We start from the raw sequence: 23,570 nt of genomic DNA on the forward strand, positions 1-23,570 counted from the left end.
CCCCAGCTCTACCCCCTCATCCCCCAGGACCCTGGAGCCATTGCCTCTGGGACCAGGACATGATCTCTCAAGATTCCAGTCTGATTCTGGCTCCTCATCCTGTCTCATGGGCAAACTCCCAGCTTCTTTAATCCTTCTCCCTCTATAGCATTTGGCCCTGGTCTGTTCTTACTAGCCACTCTCTTACTATTCCAAACCACTCTGCCCAGCTAGAGGTTTTTTGCACCAGATGGGGCTTTAGGAAATCCCCCTGTCAGCTTGTGAGAGCTACAGCATGGGGAAACAGAACAGCCTTTCCCTCCGTCTGTGGTGTCGGCCAGAAAGAACTTGGCAGCCATATGTTCCTTTGTACTCCCAACAAACTGCTCATCTCCTGGCCTGTTGAGTCATTAGGGCAGGAAGTTGTATAGCAGAATCAACGAACCTCTTTAATTAGTGTTACAAATGATACCAGGTTCCAAGGTTGCAAGCATTGAGGAACGAGATTCTCCAAGGCCACAGGGAACTAGAGCGCCAATGAACTATGGGCAGAGGAAGGAAAGAAATATTTTGCATTTCAGCAATTTTGAAAGGGCAAGAAGAAAATACTAACATTTTTGTGTTTATTTTGTGTTTATGTTGGTGGACATCATTTAGAATCTTAATAATTTGTTGTTGTTGTTGATTGAGGCCGATCCCAAGGTGTGGCTTTCTGCAAGGAAGTTTGGTGACAGAGTTGGTTGGTGAGTGAGTTCTGAGAAAGAGGGAGGAGGAGGCCACTGGGCTTCAGCTCCCTGCGGACTTCTTCCGCTGCTGGTTGCATGTGGGATGCAGCCTCCTTCCCATGCTCTTTGTCACCAGACTCACAAGATGGGGGCCCACTGCCGCTAGACCCGGGTCTCCAAGCCGTGGGGGACACTCCTTTTTTATTTTTTAATTTCTCATGCCCACCCACATGGCCACCATCAGCCCCCCTTGCGCCTCAGGTGCTTGTGAGTGTTTCTTAGTCAATTTCTGTCACTCCACAGAAAGAAGGGTCCACAGACTGGGGGGCAGCCTGCAGTGTTGTCTTCATTTCCACGAAGAAGGGGAGCTGTTGCCCCACCCCCAGCATCGTTGCTGGGGAAGTAGAGACTCCTCTGCTCTCCCTTCCTTTGTCAGGCTTGATCTGCTTACCTGCTGGTAGAAGTTCTCTCTCTCTCTCTCTCTTTTTTTAAGATTTTATTTATTTATTTGACAGACAGAGATCACAAGTAGGCAGAGAGGCAGGCAGGGAGAGAGGGGAGGAAGCAGGCTCTCTGCAGAGCAGAGAGCCTGATGTGGGGCTAGATCCCAGGACCCTGGGATCATGACCTGAGCTGAAGGCAGAGGCTTTAACCCACTGAGCCACCCAGGCGCCCCAGCAGAAATTCTCTTGTAGAATGTTCTCATCCTGGCTCCCAGTGGACCAGGGCTGCTGAGCTGTCCCAATCACCCAAGTCCATGACTCCCTGTTAAGTGCTCTTGGCAGTGTGACTGTGTGCAGAGCCCTTGCCCTCAGTGGGCTTTCTGATGTACAACCTGGAAGGGCACATGTTAGACGTGTCCTCATGTGAGTGCTTGCTGGGGGCCAGGGGCCGTTCTGAGCACATACGTGCGTGATTCTCCCAGGAGATGGGTACTACCGGACTGTTTCACCATTGAAGAGCCAGAGGCTTGGAGAGACCAATCTGGCCGAGGCAGCAGAGCAAAGGTTCCAGTGGATGCTTTCTGCACCCAGAGCCTGAGCGCTTGCTGGCCACACTGCTTCCCACCTCGATGCAGTAAAGCTGGGGGGCTGCCAGAACGTAGCGATCCCCTGGGAGAAAGGATTAAGGGGTAGTGGTTGGTTTGTGCCCAAGACCGTGTGTGGCCCTTCAACCTGGGAACCAGCCGTGCATTTGACAGTGCGCTGGAGTCACAGGATAAGGCAGAGGCTGGCTTGCTGTGGACGGGTGCGGCGTGTGCTGGAGGGCTGGCCGCTGCTGAGGAGAGACAGCTCTTGAATAAAAGGAAGTGCCATACCATTCCGGCACCTCTCCAACCAGGGGCAGAGCGATTTCTGTTGTAAAAGAATTCATGCAGAGCAAGGTGAGGCTCACAAGAACTTAAGTCCGCACAGCACCAGTGAGTGACTGGCATTCCCTCACTCCGTCAGGCTGTCTCCTGGCCCGGTTCCCCTACCTGTGCTGTAAGTGCTACAAGGCCAGAGAAGTCGTTTCCTCCACCCCCTCCGCCAGCATAGGAACCAGCAGCTGACCTGGGCTCTAATAAACAGGAGTTGGGGGGGTGGTCACCACATTTTTCTCCCGCTGCATCCCCTGAGATGGAGCAAACCTACCTCCTGCACCGTGTCTTCCTTCCTCTTGGCAGTTGCTGTGATCTGCCCTGGGCCTGGACAAAAGTAGTCATGGTTCCATCCCCCCCCCCCCGCCGCCCCACCCTCCCTTTTTAAGATTATGTATTTATTTACTTGTCAGAGAGAGAGAGCAAGAGAGCGCTCGAGCAGGACCAGAGAGAGCCGCAGGCAGAGGGCCAAGCAAGCTCCCTGCTGGGCAAGGAACCCCATGTGGGGCTTGATCCCAGGATCCCGGGATCCTGACCTGAGTCAAAGGCAGATGCTTAACCAGCTGAACCACCCAGACGTCCTGTGTTTCCATCTTTTTTTTTTTTTTTAATTGTGGTAAAACAGATAAAAGGTAACATCTGTCAATGTAATCCTTTTCAACTGGTAAACTGTAAGATTCCTGAAGGCAGACCCAGTATTTCACCCCTGTTGTTTCTGTCTTGCAGAACTTTGATTCATGCTGGCAGGCAACGAGAGCCAATATTGGATCCCATAACCCAGCTAAGTCAGTGATCCGTTGGTTAGAAAACTTACCGTTCTGATATTTAGAGTAATGAAGGATCAATTTTTTAATGTCACTCCAACCCAGTCTTGTCTTTTGTGTTTAGTACAGCCTTCAGTGGCAGAGATGATCCCAGAAGGAGGGTGTGTGGCGCGTGTAAGGCCTGATACCTGTGCCTGCGGGAAGCAGGTGGACGTGTTCTTTCCTGAACCTCACACTCTGTGACCCATGGGGCATGGACCCTCTTTGGGAAGGAGCTATGGTGAAGGGAGTATTGATCATCACTCCAGGTTCATGAGTGCAAATCCTCGAGGAGGACTTTGGTTTCTCGTCCTCAGCCTGGCCCATCGCCTGCCTCTTTCCCTTGGTCTCACCTGCTGGTCAGTTCTCTGTGTTGGCTTCAGGCAAAGGAGAGGTGGGAAGATGAAGAGGGTGCAGGAGTCCAAGGCCCCATCAGAGAAAGGGAGAAGAGCTCTAATTCCACCAGCACTTGTTTTGAACAATTTGTTCTTCAATTTAAAAAGCCTTCTGGGCCTCCAATTGTCCCAGGGCCCTGGGAAGAGTCTTAGACGTCAGGGGGCCCTTAGCTAGTGGTTAGCTAGGCGTCTCGTCTGGCTGGCCCCTCCACAGTGTGCCCTCCCTTCCAGTCCTTCATCCCACTTGGTCACCCATCATCCATTGAACACATAACATGTATCCGGGCGTGAACTTGGCCAGCCAACAGCTGTACCAGGCTAAAATTTCAGTCACAGGACAGATCATGCTGGAATCATGCCTCAGGAACAAGGTTTCATCTTACCTCTGGGAGAGGGTTCTGCTGGAGCATTGAGAGTGATCCTGCAATGACTGTAGTGACAACAGCAACAATAATAGTAATTGATAGTAATCACAGCAGCTAACTAACCCTCTAGTACTCCATCCGTGCTGGCTCTGTCTAAGCACTTCATGGAACATAATCTAAATCTTCACAACTTCTAGCCAAAGGTAGAGGTGTTGTTATCCCCATTTTTTTTTTTTTTTAAGATTTTATTTATTTATTTGTCAGAGAGGGAGGGTGCACACAAGCAGGCAGAGTGGCAGGAAGAGGCAGAGAGAGAAGCAGGCTCCCTGCTGAGCAAGGAGCCCAATGTGGGGCTCCATTCCAGGACCCTGGGATCATGACCCGAGCTGAAGGCAGCAGCTTAACCCACTGAGCCACCCAGGTGCCCCTGTTATCCCCACTTTGCAGATGAGAAAACCAAGAGAGAAGTGAGATAGCTTGTCTGAGGTCACCAACCAGCGGGTGGCCAGAACAGAATTAGATCTGGGCCAGTCTGGGCTCCAGAGCCTATGCTAAATAACCTGCAGCCTTATGGGCTGCCTCCAGATTGTGTGTGGAGGGCTTCTTTTCTCTCCGACTGTATAGATAATGAACTTCAGTAGTGTTCATTTAGGAAGGGTGGGGATGCTTTTAAGGCTTTGTGGTCAGCAGTTGGTGGAAGGGCACGGGGAAGCCTTGCCTAAGAAGGCTCTCCGACCTTGCCAGGGAGCTCGCTGATGAATCTTACATCTGTGTTAGCTTTGGGTTTGATCCCATAGATTTGCAGCAGCTGTTAAGTAAAAACTTGGACCCCCAGTCAAGTGCAAGGCCCAGACCTCGGAACGAGAGACAGATTCTGAGTCACCCTCCAGAGTTGAGGCTTCTCGGAAATCGCCAGGTTGCATTTCCCTGTGGCATCTGTGGGTGCTGACAGATCCCTCCCCGTGTGTCAGAAGCGCTCGGCTTTCGAGCGTGCCATTTTGCAGTTTGCCGGTTCCCAGCCCTGTCCCTTTTGATATTTGCTTCATTGTTTCGTGGGTCACTGGAGAAGCGTTCCTGGCCGGCATTCCTAGGATGATAGCTCCAACCACAGCCTCGGCTTTGCTAACCAGAACCAGCCGCCAGCCGAGGAACGGGAACTTTCAAGTAACTCAATAGCCCATTTTGTCATCCTTGTTGATTTCTGCCAAGCTGAGCTAATACTGTCTCCTCTGCCTTTTTTTCCCCATCTCATCTCTGTTGCCTTGCTTCTGAATCTGGCAGACTAGTTCTAAACCCTTAGATCTCTGTGCCCAGAGGGTTTGCTGCGACCTCTTCTGCCCACGTCACCTGGCCTCTGGGCAGCTCCGAAAGGAGGTGGCACAGCCAGTCCGACTGTCGTCGGACTGAACTCGGGGTGGACGTTTGGCCAGATGGTCACCCGAGACAGGGCAGGCACTGGATGTGAACATCACTCGCTTGTCTCCAGCTGCAGCCATGCCAGCCAGGGAGGCCCTGTCCACATGCTGAGGTTGCTGGGAGCCTTTTCTCTCCAGTGTCTGGTTCAAAGGCTGCGGGGATGGGGGTGGGGCGCAGCCAGCCTGGGGTCCTCCCTCCTCCCCAGCACCTCCACCCCAGGCACACTGCATTTGACCCCGAGGTCACCTGCCACAAGGTGAGGAGGCCAAGCTGAGAGTCCTGTCCGAACCACACGTGTCACATGTGTCACACGTGTCAGAGTTCTGAGGAACGAGAAGAGCAGAGTCCACAGAGTCTACTCAAAACAATTTCCAGATGCCCCTTGAAAATCTGGAAGTCCAAAACGGAAGGGCAGGCAGAGGAGGGGGGTGGGGGGAAGCCAACAGACCTCATAAACCTGGCCTCAAAATAGGTATGTGTTTTGGGGCACCTGGGTGGCTAAGTGGGTTAAAGCCTCTGCCTTTGGCTCAGGTCATGATCCCAGGGTTCTGGGATGGAGCCCCGCATTGGGCTCTCTGCTCAGCGGGGAGCCTGCTTCCTCCTCTCTCTCTCTGCCTGCTTGTGATCTCTGTCTGTCAAATAAATAAATAAAATCTTTAAAAAAAAATAGGTATATGTTTTGCAGAAGGTGCTCATGGCAAAAATACCACCTCGACAGAAGGAAATCCCATTTTCCAGGGAGTTCTATATACAGCCCACTAACTATGTGTTTGATTAACTTTATAACAGAGCTGACAGGAAAATGTTTGGTTTTTTTTTTTTTTTTTTTTTTTTTTTAAGAGGAAGCTGACAAGACAAGGGGGCAATAAGCATAAATTGGATGCAGACCCTAGTGACGTGTCCCATGTGTACTGTGCTTTGGTTTTCACAGCGTCTCCTCCCCTGTCACCTCACCTAAGTTTCAAATTCGACCCGAGGCGTGGGCATTACTGCTCCAGGCAAGCAGGCGTGACCCACCTAAGCTCCAGAACCGTGTCTCCTACTGACGCCCACTGAGAGGTCAAGGCCGGGAGGTGAACCGGGCCTGCTGGCACCCATGTTCATTCTGCACTGCCGGATTTCCTCCCAAGAAGGAGGAGCTCTAAGAGCGTGAGAAGGCCCCGACTCTGGTTCCTGTCTCTGATGAAATGCTCTAATATCACACCAGGAAGGAAGAGGAACTCCTTCCTTGGAGATCCTTAAAACTAAGTGCAGTCAGGGGCACCTGGGTGGCTCAGTCGGGTAAGCGACTGCCTTTGGCTCAGGTCATGATCCTGGAGTCTCAGGATCGAGTCCTGCATCGGGCTCCCAGATCAACAGAGCATCTGCTTCTCCTTCTGAGACATCAGGGGGCCTTGTCTCATGCTCTCTCTCTCTCTCATTAAATATATGAATCTTTAAAACAAAGAAACAGGGTACAGTCGGCACTCCGTCCTGGGTGGTTCTGATCTTTAGCATCGTGAAGGCAGAGGATGAATTGGAGACCGTGGGCAGTAGTTGGTTCCGACAGAGTTCAGGAGTGTAGCAGCAGCGTGGGACCAGGATATAACCTCCCACTCTTCACTGTTACATCATCTCAGAGTTTAGGCAAATGCTGATTTTTATTAGAGGGAGTTTTATGGATGGGGCAATATCATAGCTCTCTCGGTTGAATCAAGGTCAAGCCGTGCCCTACGAGGAACTCCCAAGATGGCGGAGGTCATCATCTGGGGTCCATAGGCCACTTGGGATCAGATAGGTTGACCGGCAGCCCTCAGGGAGTTCACAAAATCTGTGAAATGACACACAGACTTTTTTTGTGAATGTGCATTTTTCTCTGGGGAAAGGATCTGTAGCTTTTATCCTCCAAAGTGTCCACAACACCAAAATGGTTATGAAACCTGCTTTAAGAGGCCTCTTTGAAAACCGTTAGTGGATGTGAGATGTCACACACACTTGAAAATACACAGGGGTGAGTCTTGGGATCATTTCTTCAAGCTCTGGCATTTCTCCTTTCCAGTCAGCATAAGAGAATCATCAAAGAGGACCTCTGTGACTTTTCTAACATAAGGTTCACTTTCTGACTGAGGTATCAAAATGGACATCCTTAGAAAGATCATTCCCGTGCCTTCTGCACTGACTCAGAGGGCGGTCGTGATGCGGCAGCCCAAAAAGGACGGGCCTGCGCAGTCTGTGCATCACCTGTGAATGCCGGAAGTTCCTCAGTAAATCATTTTTCTATAAAATTATACCATGATGTATTAGTCTACAGAAGGACGGACTTTGCAGTGTCAGTGATGAGCATCATTACTTTCCATTGAACCAGTGGGCCTTTATTTGGAAATAAAAGATCCAACAACTGTGGATAAAACATAAGCCAAGACCTCCTGTCTCCCCTGAGCCCCAGTGAGAAAGAAAGGGGGGGCATACGTAGTAAGGAGGGAGGGAACGGAAGGGTTAGGGGGATTCTGAAGAGGTTTCTTACCTTTCCAAGAAGGATACTGAGAGAAAAGAATGATTTCTGATGATTAAGGGTGGGACGGAGGAAGGATGTTCTAGTCCTTCTGCCTACAGGAGGGACCCAGAACAAATTTTTTTTTTTTTTTTAAATTTGTGCGGGGTGGTGAGACAGCATCTTTGTTCTTAGAGTCTTAAAAGGTATTGTACTAATGCCCGTAGGGTATCACCCGGCAGGCCAGCCAACCTGCAGGTCCCCCTTTTATTATGTCAACTGGGGAATGGCCCTGACTCACACTGGGTTGGCTTAGCTTCTAGGCGCTAGGTTGCCTGGGTACCAGAAGCTACCTATCCTTTAAAAAGACCTAGCCAGTAAGCCAATGCTTACATTTCAAGTGCAATGTGGGTGCCTCTATTCTAATCACAACAAATCTTCCATTTTTATATTTCAGGCTCACAGGCTGCAATTTACTTTAGGGAACAGTTGGGCTGCCCCTAAAGAAGGTCTGTAGCCAGATGCTCTTTGTTTGTGGGAGCCCCAAGGCCTGGGAAAGATGGTAGCTGGGATCCCTTAATAATAAGTGTGACCAGGGAAGATTTCTTCTAGGAAGCCAAGGATGGTTTAACCTTGCAGTTAAAGACTACTAATGAAATACATTGCAACAGATCAAAAGAATAACCATGTGGTCTCCTGGGTGGCTCAGTCAGTTAAGTGTCTGCCTTTGACTCAGGTCATGATCCCAGGGTCCTTGGATCCGGTCGCATGTCGGGCTTCCTGCTCAGCGGGGAGCCTGCTTCTCCCTCTTCCTCTCCCTCTGCGTGCCATCACCCCTGCTTGTGTTCTCACTCTCTGTCAAATAAATAAATAAAATGTTGGGAGGGGAAATACCCATAAAGTAGCCATCCATTCCTGGTCAAAAAGTAATGGGAGGCTTTTTTTTTTTTTTGTGGTGAAATAGACATGACATGAAATTTACCATCATAACCATGTTTAAGTGTACAGTTCAATAGTGTTATATATATTCACATCAATGTGTAGCCAGTACCACCATCCATCCCTGTAACTCTTTTGATCTTGTAAAACTGAAATTCTAGGAGCACTGGGGTGGCTTAGTAGGGTAAGTGCTCGACTTTTGGTTTTGGTTCAGGTCATGATCTTAGGGTTGTGAGATCAAGCTGATACTCCCTTACGCGCACGTTCTCTCTCTCTCTCTCTATCTCACACTCTCAAAGAAGTGAATCAGTTTTTAAAAGAAAAACACTGAAACTGTAAACCCATTAATGCCACATTTCTTCCGTCTCCACCGTCCACCAGCCCCTGGCAACCACCATTATAATTTCTGTCTTTACGACTTGGACTACTCTAAGTACCTCATGGAAATGGAATCACACAGTGTTGGTCTTTTTGTGACTGGCTTCTTCACTTAGCGTGGTGTCCAGAAGGTTCATTCATGTTATAGCATGTATCAGAATTCCCTTCCTTTTACAGCTAAATAATAATCGGTAAAGAATATCTCACACCAAGGGCTGAAATTACATATGATAGTAAAAGATCTATCCATTACGATCAGGAAGAAAAGTTAGAGATGCTTGCTACTTACTGTTCTGTTCTGGAAATTCCAGCCAATCTAGTTCTATAAGAAAAGGAAAGAAATGGTATAAAGGTTGAAAAAAGAAGCTAAAGTTACCTTTATTTACAAATAGCATGGCTTTCTATGCAGGCTCCAACATGCTTTGAAGTAAGAGTATACTCTACATTCAAAAGTTAGCTGTTTTTCCAGCTCTGTCTTTCTATTTATGATCTCGATCCCACCTTCTGGCCTACTCACCAGCTTTGTTCCTGGATTTTTCCTTCTCATCAGTTTTTTCCTGATCTGAATTATTCCCAACAGCATATGTTAAAGTATCTCCCATCTATAAAATATCCACCCCCTGACCTCATCTTTAAAATATCCTCTCTCTGACCTCATCCTGTTTTTTCCAGCTACAGTCCTGTGCTCTGCTCCCTTTACAGCAAAACTCTAAGGGAAAGTCGTCTGTTGTCACCACTTTAGCCTCTTCTCTGCCATTTTCTTTTCCCCTGTACAACCTTTCCTTTAATTATTGTCCTCTGTTAGGTGTCTCGTGTTGGCAAGCAGATTCGAGTCTGTCTGGTCCCCCTCCCACTCCAGGTGTGTGTCCTGGACAGAGCAGCACCCAGGCCCTCTGTCTTCCATTCCCTCAGTCTTTCATCCTTGCATCACTGATTTCTTGACTGGTCAAGGTCGTGAATCACCTTGGTTGCCATATCCGCTGGTTGGTTCTCTGTCCTCATCAAACTCAATGTCTCAGTGGCATTTGACACAGGAGTCTAATCTCTCCGCCCCAAAACATTTCTACCACCTGCCTTTTGGGACACCAGAGTCTTCCTGTTTTCCTCCTTTGTCACTTGTCACTCCTTCTCAGTCTTTAGTGGGTTGCCCCTGTATCTGCCCGGGAGTGCCTTTCCATCTGTAGCCGTGTCCTATCCTTGGAGGACCTCATGCAGGCCCGTGACCCCTGAGAGCTTGCAGGCAGTGATGATTTCCGATTTATATCCTACTCTGTCTCCTATCAGGGGTTTGTACTCAAATGCCGTTTCTTCAAAGATAGCCTTCCCTGATCTCTCTCTGAAGTAGGTACCACTACCCCCCTCAGGATGCCTTTGCTCTTAGCCTGCTCTTTTTTCTTTTATTCAAGTATCTGAAATTACTGCTCTAGTCTTGTTTGTTTTGTTGTGTGTCACTCACACTAGAATAGAAGCTCTGTGAAGTTGGGGCACCTGAGTGGCTCAGTGGGTTAAAGCCTCTGCCTTCGGCTCAGGTCGTGATCCCAGGGTCCTGGGATTGAGCCCCACATCCGGCTCTTTGCTCAGCAGGGAGCCTGCTTCCTCCTCTCTCTTTCTCTGCCTGCCTCTCTGCCTACTTGTGATCTCTCTCTGTCAAATAAATAAATAAAATCTTTAAAAAAAAAAAAAAGAAGCTCTGTGAAGGCAATGACTTCATCTGCCTTGTTCTTTCTTGCATCTTTTGTGCGGAGTTAAGGAAGGAGGTTAGTGCTAAGTTGGTAAGTGCCAGTTAGTATCTGTTGAGTGCATTTTAGCACTCACCAGTCACAAAAAAATATGGGGAAGAAACAGTGTGCTTACAATAGTGAGACATGAGATGCCTAAAGATCAATGAGTAAAAGATAAGCAACAAAAACAAGGCTTCATTTCTTCCTGTCAAATTGAAACAACAACAACAGCAACAACAACAAAAAACTAACACTGGTAAGAATACTGAGGAATGGGCTCTCTCATTGACCGCTGGTAGAAATGTGAAGCTGTCCCAGCTTTCATTAAGTGGTGAGTCATGGCTGATTTTTATCTTAACTTTTATGGTTTGCTACATTTCTCATTGTTTCCAATCATTACTTTTCTTTCCCAGTAATTACTTTTTAAACCAGAGAAGTCACTTCATCTTCCTCCCTGCCCTCTTTCAAGCTTATTAACCTGGCTGGATCCTCGCACTAGCGAACTTTCGGAGCAAACCCAGCAACAGGATGGTCTTCTTCTGTCATTGAACAACTTCTTCTTCTTCTTCTTCTTCTTCTTTTTTTTTTTTGATTTTATTTATTTTATTTGACAGACAGAGATCACAAGTAGGCAGAGAGGCAGGCAGAGAGAGAGGGGAGGAAGCAGGCTCCCTGCTGAGCAAAGAGCCGGATGTGGGGCTCAATCCCAGGACCCTGGGATCACGACCTGAGCCGAAGGCAGAGGCTTTAACCCACTGAGCCACCCAGGGGCCCCGAACAACTTCTTCTAAACATAGAGGCTTCTTCTGCAGCCTCTATCAGGTTTCTCTGGAATGATGCAGCTCTGGGCAGTGCAAACGACGTGCTCGAAGGACTGGTTTGGAAGCCCACTGTGAAGGTGGGACCCAGCCAGTTGGAGGTGGGGTCCCACAGCCTTTCCTGCCAAGACTCAGGTCTCCACAGACAGGGGAAGCTCTCACACTTCTTGGTATATACCCCACCCGACTCCCTTGCTGCTCGGGATTGGATTGAAAACAGTAATCTGCTCTGTGCAGCTGCACTTCTGGTGCCTGCTTCCTTTGGACACATCCATGCCCCATTCTGCCAATGCCCAGGCGGCCGGCCCCCGGAAGGGAGGCTGCAGCTAAATCACCAGTGGGCCATTCTTCTGTTTTCCCTGGTTTCTTTCTTCTCTGGAGCCACCTTGGTAGTTGGACATTTTGTGTAATTATGTCGCTCTCTGGGCTTGGCAGTCAAGTTCCAGAGCGCCCAGTGGCCCACCTGAATGGTGTTCACCCCGATGGCTGGGAGCACAGGAAGGGAGCCGGCCCCCACTCAGCTCCGTGTCCTGGGCTGTTCGCACAGCCATCCTCAAGAGTCTGCCAATAGACTGTGGGTTGTTTTAAGTGGCACCGAGAACTGAGGGCTGGGGCTGGCTCAGGATGCTGCTTCCCCCTTGTTTGTGGGTGAGTGGCACACACGGACACTGCCGGCGCTCCAGGTGCGGGAACCCGGTTATTTTTTTAATTTTTATCTTAACTTTTATGGTTTGCTACATTTCTCATTTTTGTCCCCTCTCCTTTGGGGCTCAGGGGGCACAGCAGAGCCGGGGAAGCAGGGGAGCGCCTGCACGCTCAGAAGGGTTGAGAGGCACCGACAAAAAGCCTCCCTTCCTGCCTGGGTGGGACTCAGATGCCCCTGCCCTGCCCCAGAGGGGCCCATGGGTGCATGGGCCTGCAGCTTCGCTTGTTGGTTGATCTGTACTTCAGTGTGTTCCGGTTCGTTCACCACTCGGGCCTGAAGCGCACAAGGGACGCTGCAATTCGTGTGGCTTGGACTTAACCACCTGTTTCACTGTTCTTCTTACAGCTTAAACTTTGGAACAAATACCGCATTTCCAACATTCCCTCACTAATATTCCTAGACGCCACCACCGGGAAGGTCGTGTGCAGGAATGGGCTGCTGGTGATCCGCGATGACCCAGAAGGTAGGACCTTGACGTGGCCATCCCGGACTCCCCGCTCCGTCCCCCTACCCTGATTCGTCCCCAGTGGCAGAGATCATGCATATGAAATGTCTATGAGCGGGTTTACTCGGCGAGAGCGTATGGCCATGAGGAAGTTACAGTATTCTCCAGGTCACGGTTAAGATTTTTAAAGAGATGAGAATGTCCCTGCTGGGGGCTTTAACTCATGGGCCAAAGGAGATGGAATGGGAAAAGGGAAGTTCGGTTTTGAGGGCTGAGTGAGAAGCCATGAGAGCCCGGAGATGGACTTCGGTGCTGTGTCCATAGTAACTGTCACCTTAACAATTAGAGGCGGACTCGAAGGTTGTGGGCTTTTTGTCTTTTTAAACTCTCACCATCGCAAAGTCACAGTCTCTGTGTCGCTCTCCTGGCCCCGGAGGTGACTGACCTCATTTTTTGGTGCTGCTCAAGTCCCGCAGCGTAGGCCTTGCTGACTAGCCGGGTGAGCGGCCGAGTGCTTATCACCGTCCTGCTCACTGGCTGTCCGAGCTCTGGTTCTCTCCCTGCCGCACTGGAGCCCTCAAGTGTCGTGAGGTCTTCCCTTCCTCACTTCCTGATTAGGGGATTCAACCCTGGTCACGGATTCTTCCGGTAAAAATTTCACCTGCTTCAAAGAATAGGCCTCAGTTAAAACCCAGGCCTGGTAGAACCCAGTCTTCACTTTCTCGGATCACACACACACACACACACAGACACAAGCGCATGCATGCACATGCACACACACACTCTCTCTCTACTCTGAGCTGGTTAAAAATGCAGAGTTCCCAGCCCCACCTCCAGAGATGTTAGGGTCCCTTTGTTTTGTGGTGGGCTTGGCCACTTGCATTTTTAACCAGTCTGTGCTTCTCCCATCTCCCCCACCCGAGGCAATTTCTGAGGCAGTGGTCCACGGACCACCCCGTGAGAAAACACTGTTCTGTTGCTCTTCCTGCCTGGGGCTTACGTGTCATCAGAATGTAGAACATCTGGGTTGAGTGAGTTTTACTCTTTCCTTTGACTGGATTTAATTCTCACTGGGTTCCCCGGGCCCCAGCCCAGACCAACCGCATCAGAATCTTTGGGGGTGGGCCCCAGGAACATCGTATTTTCAAAAATTCCCTGGCTGACTCTAAAACGCCGTCAGAGTTGGGAGCTGTGGAGGTTCCAGGGCTGGATTTGAGGAAACTCCATGAGGCAGTGATTCCCCAGCCTGGCCCAGCATCAGAGACCTACCCGGGGAGTCTCTTTGGCCATGTTTTGGACATACCTCTTCAGCCTTAGCCCCAGATTCCAAGACTCGGAATGTGACCCAGGCTTCCGTAACTTTCCAACCCCCCACCCTGCCCAGTAGACGGGCCCTGTGATCACCTGGGTTCAGGAACCACTGTCTCAGAGGTAGGTGGGGCTCTGCCACCAATGGATTCCATCTGTGTCCCTGTGTTTTAGCCCCAGAGTCTACGCTTGTGTTAACAAGTACTAGTACTGTTTGATGGTAACGCTGTCGGGCTGTGCCTCTCCGAGGTCTCTTGGGCCAGAGGCAGTAAGGAAGAATCTTAACAACGTTCTCACCATCTGTTGCCTGTTTTCAGGTTTGGAATTCCCTTGGGGACCTAAACCCTTCAGGGAAGTCATTGCAGGGCCCTTGCTTAGAAATAATGGACAGTCCCTGGAGAGCAGCAGCCTGGAGGGGTCTCACGTGGGAGTCTATTTCTCCGCACACTGGGTGAGTGTTCAGTCCAGACGGAAGGGAGCGGGGATGTTGCCACCAGGGCCCATCATGGTGGGCTCTTGGAGGTGTTACTGCTCGGGCACGTCTCCCCAGTGTTCTTACCTCCTCCGGTACCTGACGCATTGTTGGCATGTTATGGGCGCTTATTATTATGAATGATGATGGCAGCAAGAAGATGACTTCTTTTGACTGGTCTGAAAGGATAGTCTTCCTGACCCCTTCTGATGAGGCTTCCAGCAGTCTCTATGGGGGGTTTGTTTGAACTGCCGCCCCTTGCATGCCCTGTGTGGGTGGGATGCGCCCGTGAATAAGCTGGGTTTTGCTCTCCCAGTCCTATTTGGGTCCTGCTTACCCGGTCTCTCTTGGCAAGTGGCTGGGAAATGGGAAGGCCAGACCCAGCGTCAGGCTGCAGGATCCCCCTTTCCTCTTGCAGTGCCCACCCTGCCGAAGCCTCACCCGGGTCCTGGTGGAATCCTACCGGAAGATCAAGGAGGCAGGCCAGAAATTTGAGATCATCTTTGTTAGTGCGGACAGGTAACGCGAGCTGGGGCGTGTGGCTATGTGGTTTCCTTTTCCAGAGGTGGTTAACATGCGTTTCTCTGGCCTTACCATCTCCTCACCTCCCAAGGGTAGAGTGTGGAGATGGGGGTTGGGGAAGGCTTATGTGGGATGATTGGCAAACGGAGAGATACATTTCAGATTTCCTCGTACAGCTGTCTGAAGGGGAGCCGAGAAAAACCTGTCCTTGCTGTAAATGTTGAGGCCTGTCCACTTCCAGCCTGGGTCATTAGAGATCAGGATGTGATTTTCTGATGTGTTCAGCGTTTTGGATTACGATGAAAGGGCTTGGAAGGGAAGGATGGGAAGGAAAGAGCCAGAGGCTCATGAAATTTGACACCTGTCTGGAATGGCTGTGCCACAATTTCCCCTCACTCTGGCCACATGCTTGGCCTTGGGGCTGTCCTAAAGACAATAAGAGTGAAGTCTACTCCTGGAGCATGTCAGGTCCTTTTCACTGCGACTTCCTCTGCTTCAGGCCCTCTTGTTAGTTTTACTCATCAATGACCCTCCTTCATCACAAAACCCCAGGTCCCATTCAGACCGAGCTACCAGGTGCTCCTGCTTCTTAAGTCCCTGTTCACAGAACATTCTCCAGGATGCCAGCACACCAAGGGCCTTCTGCTCTTTGTTTTTGTTTTTTAAAGATTTTATTTATTTATTAGGCAGAGACAGAGATCATAAGTAGGCAGAGAGGCAGGCAGAGAGAGAGGGGGAAGTAGGCTCCCTGCTGAGCAGAGAGCCCGATGCGGGGGCTCGATCCCACGACCCTGAGATCATGACCCTGAGATCATGACCCGAGTCGAAGGCAATGGCCCAACCCACTGAGCCACCCAGGTTCCCCCCCTTCTGTCTCTTTGAAGTCTGCACTGTGCCGTGCTCCATTCCCAGATCCCCATCTCTGCATGGGACTGGGGATTAGATTTGAAGGCATAACCCATGGAGCAGTCGCCTTTTTAAAGCTTAAAAAAAAAAAAAAAAAAAAAAGTCTCTGCTCAGCAGGGAGCCTGTTTCCCTTCCTCTCTCTCTCTGCCTGCCTCTCTGCCTACTTGTGATCTCTCTCTCTCTCTCTGTCAAATAAATAAATCTTAAAAAAAAAAAAACTTTATTGAAGTATCACTTTCGTACAATTCAATGATTGTTGACCAGTGTATGTACCCTTGTAATCAGTATAGACATTTCCATCATCACAAGGTGCCTTCTCAGTCCGCACCCTCAAACCCCAGCCCCGGGGAGCCCCTCATCTGCTTCCTATCACTGTGGTTAGATCTGTCATTCTTATAGTTTTTTTTTAATACATGGAATCCCAGGCTTCCGCTTGGTTAAGAGTGTGCTTATACACTGTCATACGCACAGACTAGAAGTGTCATGGGAATGCAGTGTCCTTGGACACCTAGGCTGCTTATAGAAGTGCTACCTATCGCTGCTGATAAATGAGAAGTTGGGCCGGAGTTCAATTGCTAGGACCCAGGGAGCGGGCTGCTTGGAATGGCCTAGTTCACATCTGCCTGTTGTGAGGAGGCTGTTGCTTCTCCGTGTACACCAGAGGGGGTAGAATAGTCCATCGCCCCCTCACCCCGTAATCTGGTATCCGAGGAGCACAATAGGGGCGCCAAACCTGTGGAGCCCTGGCTGTAGCTTGGTAGAAGGCAGAGAGGACCCTGCAGTGGTGCTTTTGGGGATAACCGAGCCTTGCTTCCATGTGTGTCTCTGTAGGTCCGAGGACTCATTCAAACAGTACTTCAGTGAGATGCCCTGGCTCGCTGTCCCCTATACCGACGAGGCCCGGCGGTCACGCCTCAACCGGCTGTACGGAATCCAAGGTAGGCCTTCCTGACTCCATGGGGCTCCCTGAAGACTTGCTGGACTGGCTCACCACACCTTTGGCTTTTCTTTTAGAGGGAAAAGGACATCTTTATTTCCATAACTGTTCGTGTTCCTAGCTGTCTTAAAAATTATATGCTGTGAGTTCTACGGTGTATAAATTATATCCCATTAAAGCCATTGTTTTTTTGTTTTTGTTTTTGTTTTTCTTGAAGTACTTGTCCAGGCGGAACAGCCCCTTCTCAGCGCCTGACCTCGTGTGCTCTGATGCAGTTGGGCGGTGGAGCCCTCAATCCCAAATGACATGGGCAGAACCCTATCCTAAGGGTACCTGTCAGACAGACCTAGGAATGGTCTTTGGTTCCATCAGTGAGACTCTGAGTCTCCGTTTCCTCATCGCTCATTATCATGATCTGAGCCTCAGTTTCCTTATCCACAAAGTGGGCCTGATAAATCCCTGCAGCAAGGAGTCTCTGGGAGCATTCTTAGGGTAAGGGATCTAGAGCATTTTCTCGTTCCTGAGGCACAGTAGTGAGGGCTGAGTGGCTGGGACTTGTAGGTGAGAAAACTCATTTCCTGAGAGTGTTGAAAACTAGGACTTAAAGTACTAATCATGTGTGTTTTCTGGGAGTAACAGTTATTAAATGAGGCAAACTGTGTTTTTATTCTCTATAATGTGAATATCTTCTTCTCAGCCTTCACCCGGCTGGCTTTTCTCTTGATAAAGCACTTAACTGACCTATTAAGAATTAAATGCATTCTTCTATGTCAGTTATAACTCAATTTTTAAAAAAAGGATTAAACTCATTTCCTTGGTAGCCATAGTACCAGGTCCCGGTTAGCCCTAGGCAGACACAGCTAATATTTGAGTTCTCAGTGCTTCTTGTGTTATAGGGAGTAGGAGGGGGAAGAAAAAAGGCAAATCAAAATTTAGCCACAAATTCCACAGCTTAGAGGGGACTCATAAGGTTCTTTGAGCTTTTTCTTTACCATTTAGAGAAAGCATATGGCTTTGTTTGGAGCTAAGCTTTAAAAAAAAATGAACAGTTAATTTTAAGTCAGTGCTTCTCCGTTCCAAACGCACATAAGAGGCCTCTAGGGAGCTTGTGAAAAGGCAGATTCAGATTCCCTGGGTCTGGCTACGAGTGGGGCTGAGATCCTGCCTCTCTAGCAAGCCCCCAAGTGACACTGATGCGGGTGGCCCAGGGACCACACTTTGGGTATTGATAAGCTAGGTCTTATTGAAGCTAACCCTTCAGGATTGTGGAGGCTCATGCCTCGTTTTAAAAAAATGAAATCAGTTCCCTTCCCCAACAAAAGCTAAGTGATAGATAGGAATTGTTTACTGGTCCAGAAGGAAGGGTACTGGGTTGAGTGACTTTAAGAAAATATCACAAGTTTATTTCCTTCTTGCACTCTGTTTGCACAGAGACTTAAATCATGTGGGCCTTGGTGTAGGAGCAGCATCTGTCGAGAGGAGTATCAGGAATGACCTTTGGCTGGTGGTACTGAACAGAGGGTTAAATTGCCCCTTTGTGAGGAGAAGTGAAACTTCAGGTCTCTGAATTCTTACATTCATTCATCTGACAAGTTATTTACTGAGAGCTGGCTAGAGGAGGTCTATTCTTCTGGGCCTGGGAGACACAGTCTTGAGTAAAAACAGACCCCATCCCTACCCGCAGGGTGCTTACAGTCCTAAACGGGAGGCTCATACCCCATCAGTCAATTGTACAAATAAACCTAAGTGTGATTGTGAGTGCTTTGAAGGAAGGTGTCCCCAGTGCTAGCGGGGCCTGTAACAGGGAATCCAGATTGGCTGGGAAGGTAAGAATGTTACATTCAAAAGGAGATCTGGAAACCATAGGAGTTTTAAATGTAAAATGAAGAGAAAGAATGTTATCAGCAGAAGACACAGAGGCCCTGCCGGTGTAGGGCTACTGGGAAAGAGATCCAGGGCAAGGGTCCTCTGCAATCAGAGTATGACAGGGAAAGGACAGGGCTGGAGGGTTTTGAATGTTTTCCTCGGTCCCCTTTGTTCACTTAAAAAACACACCTTAGTCCTAGGATTCAGATCTTCACCCCAGAGGTGACCCTGTGTGTCGCTTAAAGGAGATGTGACAGTCTTACTTTTTTTTCTAAGATTTTATTTATCTATTTGTCAGAGAGAAAGAGAGAGAGAACAAGCGAGCACAAGTAGGAGGAGAAGCAGCAGGTGGAAGGAGAAGCATCAGGCAGAAGGAGAAGCGGACACCCTAGTGAGCAAGGCCCCCCTTTGCAGGGCTCGATCCCAGGACCCTGGGACCATGACCTGAGCCAAAGGCAGATGTGTAACCCACTGAGCCACCCAGGCATCCCATCACAATCTTATTTTAACTGCATAGTGGGAAAGGGGTGCAGTCAGCCAGTGTGAATGTCCCTTAGCCTCAGTCCCTGGGTTGTGACTAGATGTTCTTGAAGGGGCTCTAGGTGAGACCTACTGGTAGGCTGGGTAGTTCCAGAGCTTTTCTTAGTGATACCTAGATTTTGCTGCCCTTAAGTGCCCATGTTTACATGCAGCTGTACCCTGCTTCTTCTGAGGACCATAGATTTCTCATCTTGGTCCTTGCAGCAATACAGAGACATTCCTGAGTTTTCTCTATTCTCTACTCCCCCTATACACCAGCAGGCGTCTTTGATATGTGTCTGCCTCTGACTCCCCAACAAAGGCCCTTCAGTCATGTTCTGGCTTCTCCTGCCTCCTCTCTTCCAGCTTCTGTACGTGTCTGTGTACATGCATGTATTCACACACAAATGTGCACAAAACGTGACTCTGCGACATGCTTGGGCCGTGGAGCATATCCTCACATATGACCGCGGAGGCATCTTAGAGGTACATACCAAGAAGGATCTCAACTCTCCTACATCTACCAGGCCCGGGGCCTCTTGGATCTTTGCCTGGGGCATTGTTTCCTGTTTCTCATATTATTCCACTTTCACTGATACCACCTCTCTTGTCTAGGCCACCAACAACTCAGTCTTGTCTCTACCTTCCACTGAGTGAACTTGAACTAGTTCTTATCCTCAGTAAAATTGAGAGGCTTCAGCGTTGGGCCTTAATAAATATTTAACAGATTAACTTGAAGGAAAGGGTTAAATTTCCTTTTACAATAGAAAAGGTAACTTTTGGATGTCAAAAAACTTAAACAAAGGCAACCAACAATATTAATAACATGTATGGCAAATCGTCAATATCTTTAATAGAAAAAGAGATCTCTTTAGAAAAAAAGAGAGAATTGGGTACCTGAGTGGCTCAGTTGGTTAAGTCTCTGCCTTTGGCTCTGGTCATGAACCCAGGGGCCCTGCTTCTCCCCCTGCTTGTGCGCGCATGCGCTTGCTCTCTCTGTCAAATGAATAAATAAAAGCTTTAAAAAAGAGAGAGAATTTAGTAAAAACTATGTATAGGATATGAGGCAGGCAGTTCATCCAGGGCATTGGCATGATAGGATCATATCATTTTCATATGACGTGAGAAACATTCAGCATAATTTACTTCCTTGATTTACAGATGAAAACACTGAATTTGTATCTATCTTCTTTGCAAAGAACTCCGAGCACCCCGATCCCCACTAAAAGAGAATCCCTGTGTAGGGAAGAGAGCAGACTGCTAGTAGAAATGTAAATCAGGACAAACTTTCAGGAGAGCAATTGGCAATATACATCAAAGGCCTTTAAAAATCTACAAAACCTTTAATTTAGAAATCCCACTTGTAGGAATTAGTGCTCAGGAAATTATCCTATAGTGCCCGGCAGAAGCTGAACTTCTCTTGAGCAAGTGGTGGATTTTTGTTTTTAGTTTTTTTCCTTCATCTTTTGTGTATGTTGGATTTCATTATGGACCACATCCCCCCCCCTCCCCCGTAACCCCTAGAAAACCCAGAGCTGAATTTGTTAACCACTTTTAGCAACTTTGCAAAACTCACCTTTTTTGTTGCATGCCCTTGACCCTGTTAGCTTCATTTACTCTTCCTGTTTTCCCTTCAGGAGGATATTTTCATCTGTTTTTATTGGCTTATATCACAATCCTTTTTGGAAGAAAGGCAGAGTAGGTTTAAATGCATGGGAATCTATTTCTTGAACTTCCGCTAACCACCAAGCCCATGCACTGAGCTCCGTGGGAAATAGGAAACCAGAAGAGTAGCCTGGTGCTGCCCTTGAGTGGACAGGAGGAGACTTACATTGGGGGATAATCTCAAGAGCAGAGTATGATGATGTCTTGAGGAACTAGAAAGTGTTGGTCCATTTTGTATGAGGGCTTAGAAGACTGCCACTTGTCCCAGCCACCACAAGGCCACTCCATGCAGAGGCACATTCTTTCCCAGCCCGTGCCATCAATGAGCGGAATCTTTCCTCCCCGAGGTAGAGCCCTTTACTGGATGGGGAAGGTGTGGGGTGGGACGCAGGTGTTCCTGGCAGTCAGTGCTAAGGCTGTGGAATCACTTGAAACTAACAATTACCAAAAGATGGTCTATATCATGCATAGTCACTTAGGGTGGCAGTCTGTGCCCTTTCTCTCTGCTCCGTGAGATGCCTCTGGGGACCCTGGGGAAGTGTGGCAAGGGTTGGTACAGAACAGCAGTTTCAGAAGGAGAGATCACAAGCTGCACTGTTCAAGGCTGCCCTACAGACTATTGGGCAGGGCACAGAAGAATTAAATGGATCACGTTCTGCCTGCCTTCGGCCAGCGGAGAAGGGAACACTCAGATTCCGCAGCTGCCAACCTATAAATATTACAGACGTAGGAGCTGCGGTTGTTAGGTGTGGCCCGGGCAGCCGGAAAGTGGCTGCCCACGACTGAGGAGGAGGAGAATGGGAACTTCTCGGAGACACGTTGATCTGGCACCAACTCTTAAGGCCCTGGCAGTGTGGGGATGAGAAGCACGCATGTGGTGGGGACTGCAAGGGGTTCTCAGTTAAGGACCAGCAGGCTGACCTGGAGGGGCGCTGTGTGCAGGCGCAGCTAGCCACGGTGAAAAAATGAGATTCAGGCTGATCTTAGCTCCCACCAGCGAGCGTCCTCTGCCTCAGGCTGGCCTGCTGCTGCTCATTGGTTGGCTCCCTGGTATACAACCCCCTCTGCCCTCTGTGCTAGTCTCTCTTCAGAGTGGACCTGTCCCCTCTCCGAGCCGCTTGCTTTCTCACTCTCAGGTGTATAGTCTCCCTGGCACAGTGTTTGTGCTGACTGCCTCCTTGATCACTGACCTCTTGGGCGAAGCCTTAGGACCCATTCCTGAGGGCATCCTGGCAGGCATTGCCAGCTGACCTTGATCCGTCTGCCTCTGGCCCCATCAAGCCAGACACGCACTAAGGCGCAGTGACCTGAGAGTGTGGAAAGAAGCACAGGATCCTTCTCAAGGCAGCACCTAGTGACCGGCTGCGCAGCGGAATAATCTGAATTCAGATGAGACTCTGGCTTGGAGCTGTTGAACCAGGAAGGCTTCCTAGGACAGGTGGCTCTGGAGCAGAGCCTTTCAGAATGGACGGGATTTAGATAGAGAATGGCGAGGGCAAAGGTCAGAATAGGATGCCTGTAGTGTACTGTAGGGCAGAGTGGGCAGTAAGTCAGTGACACCACCTCCTAGCAAGCCTCGAGCACCATTCCGCACATCTTGATCTTGACCCTTTGCACCTTGGAGCCTTTTGAAAGTTTTGATTAAAGTGGTGATCAGTGCCATAGTGACACTTAATCTAAACTAGAAGAGAAATCCCAGAGGCAAATCATCCGCTGGTACTTATGGTGGACACAGTGAGCACCCCCTGTGACTTGGCCTCACACTGGGACTCGTGATGGACCTACCTGTGGGGAGAGAGACAAGTGGCCCATGTGGCTGCTGCAGCCCAGAGCCCATCCCCCTGCGTTTTCCTCCCTCCAGCCTCACAGGGCCACTTACAATCTTCTGCTTCATGGCATTGTTGGGGAGGTGGGGTTCCGCGTGCATCAGGGGACTGGTTTCTGTTGGAAGTGCCTGTTGTTGGTAAGTTCTTATGCAGTAGTTTGTACTGATCTTACCAGCCAGCTGTAAGTACAAGTTTCTTGCAAGTACAGACACTCCTCGGGGATGGCACAGGTTCGGTTCTAGACCCCATGCTAAAGCGATACCTCAGTAACAGATTAATTTGGGGGTTGCTGTGGGATGTTTTAGTCATCCAGGGCCAAGATGGCAGTGATCAGGGAGGAAGAATGGCAGTGGGGGTGGTAAGACCGGGCAGGTTATTGACAGAATTTGAGGATAGGGTCTTAGAGTTTGCTGACAGATTTGATGTGGGGTGTGAGAGTGAGGGAGAGTCAGACGGCTCCATGGCTTCCTGCCCAAGCGGCCGGAAGGAGGCAGCCCCCGTCAGCGGAGTTGGGGGAGCTGTGTGCGCTGGGTGTGGGGCATGTGGCCAGCAGCCGTATGAATTCAGTTGAACGGTAGCTTAATTCTGACCATGCTGCGTTTGAGATGCCCATTAGACACTCAGCTGGTGGTGTGGATTCAGCAGTCTGGCACTGGGAGGGAGACGGGCCTTGAGGTAGAAATCTGGCATTTTCCAGTTGTCCCGTAGTTCTAGATCAAGCCTAACATGGGCTGAGGTCTCGTGGGAATGACTGGGGATGTTGGCAATCCACTGACCTCCCTATTCTCCTCTCGCTTCATTTGCTTTTGTTTTCCGACGCTTGGGGCCACCCCTGAAATCCTTTCCCCTTCCCCCTCTCCTTCCATATCACCCGTCTCCTGTTTCCTGCCCCTCGGTTTCTTGGGTTTCTCCTGCATCTCCTTCGCAGAGGCTTGGTGCTCTAATACACCTGGAGCGCCAGCATTCCTCCGCACCAGGTTTTCCTGCTTCATCCCAGCATGTTGGATGCACCAACCCAACCCTGGGAAC

General features: G+C 49.4%; 1 protein-coding gene across 1 annotated transcript in view; it reads left to right on the forward strand.

Moving 5' to 3' along the window:
- The window catches only part of NXN (nucleoredoxin), a 155,193-nt gene that overhangs the window by 113,905 nt on the left and 17,718 nt on the right, over window positions 1–23,570 (forward strand). The window contains exons 2-5 of the mRNA XM_059149154.1: window positions 12,421–12,538; window positions 14,146–14,279; window positions 14,719–14,819; window positions 16,560–16,666. Coding sequence (XP_059005137.1) covers window positions 12,421–12,538; window positions 14,146–14,279; window positions 14,719–14,819; window positions 16,560–16,666 — 460 coding nt within the window. The remainder of the gene's footprint in view (window positions 1–12,420; window positions 12,539–14,145; window positions 14,280–14,718; window positions 14,820–16,559; window positions 16,667–23,570) is intronic.

The sequence above is a fragment of the Mustela lutreola genome, chromosome 15 (assembly GCF_030435805.1).
Source record: "Mustela lutreola isolate mMusLut2 chromosome 15, mMusLut2.pri, whole genome shotgun sequence".
Taxonomy (NCBI): Eukaryota; Metazoa; Chordata; class Mammalia; order Carnivora; family Mustelidae; genus Mustela; species Mustela lutreola.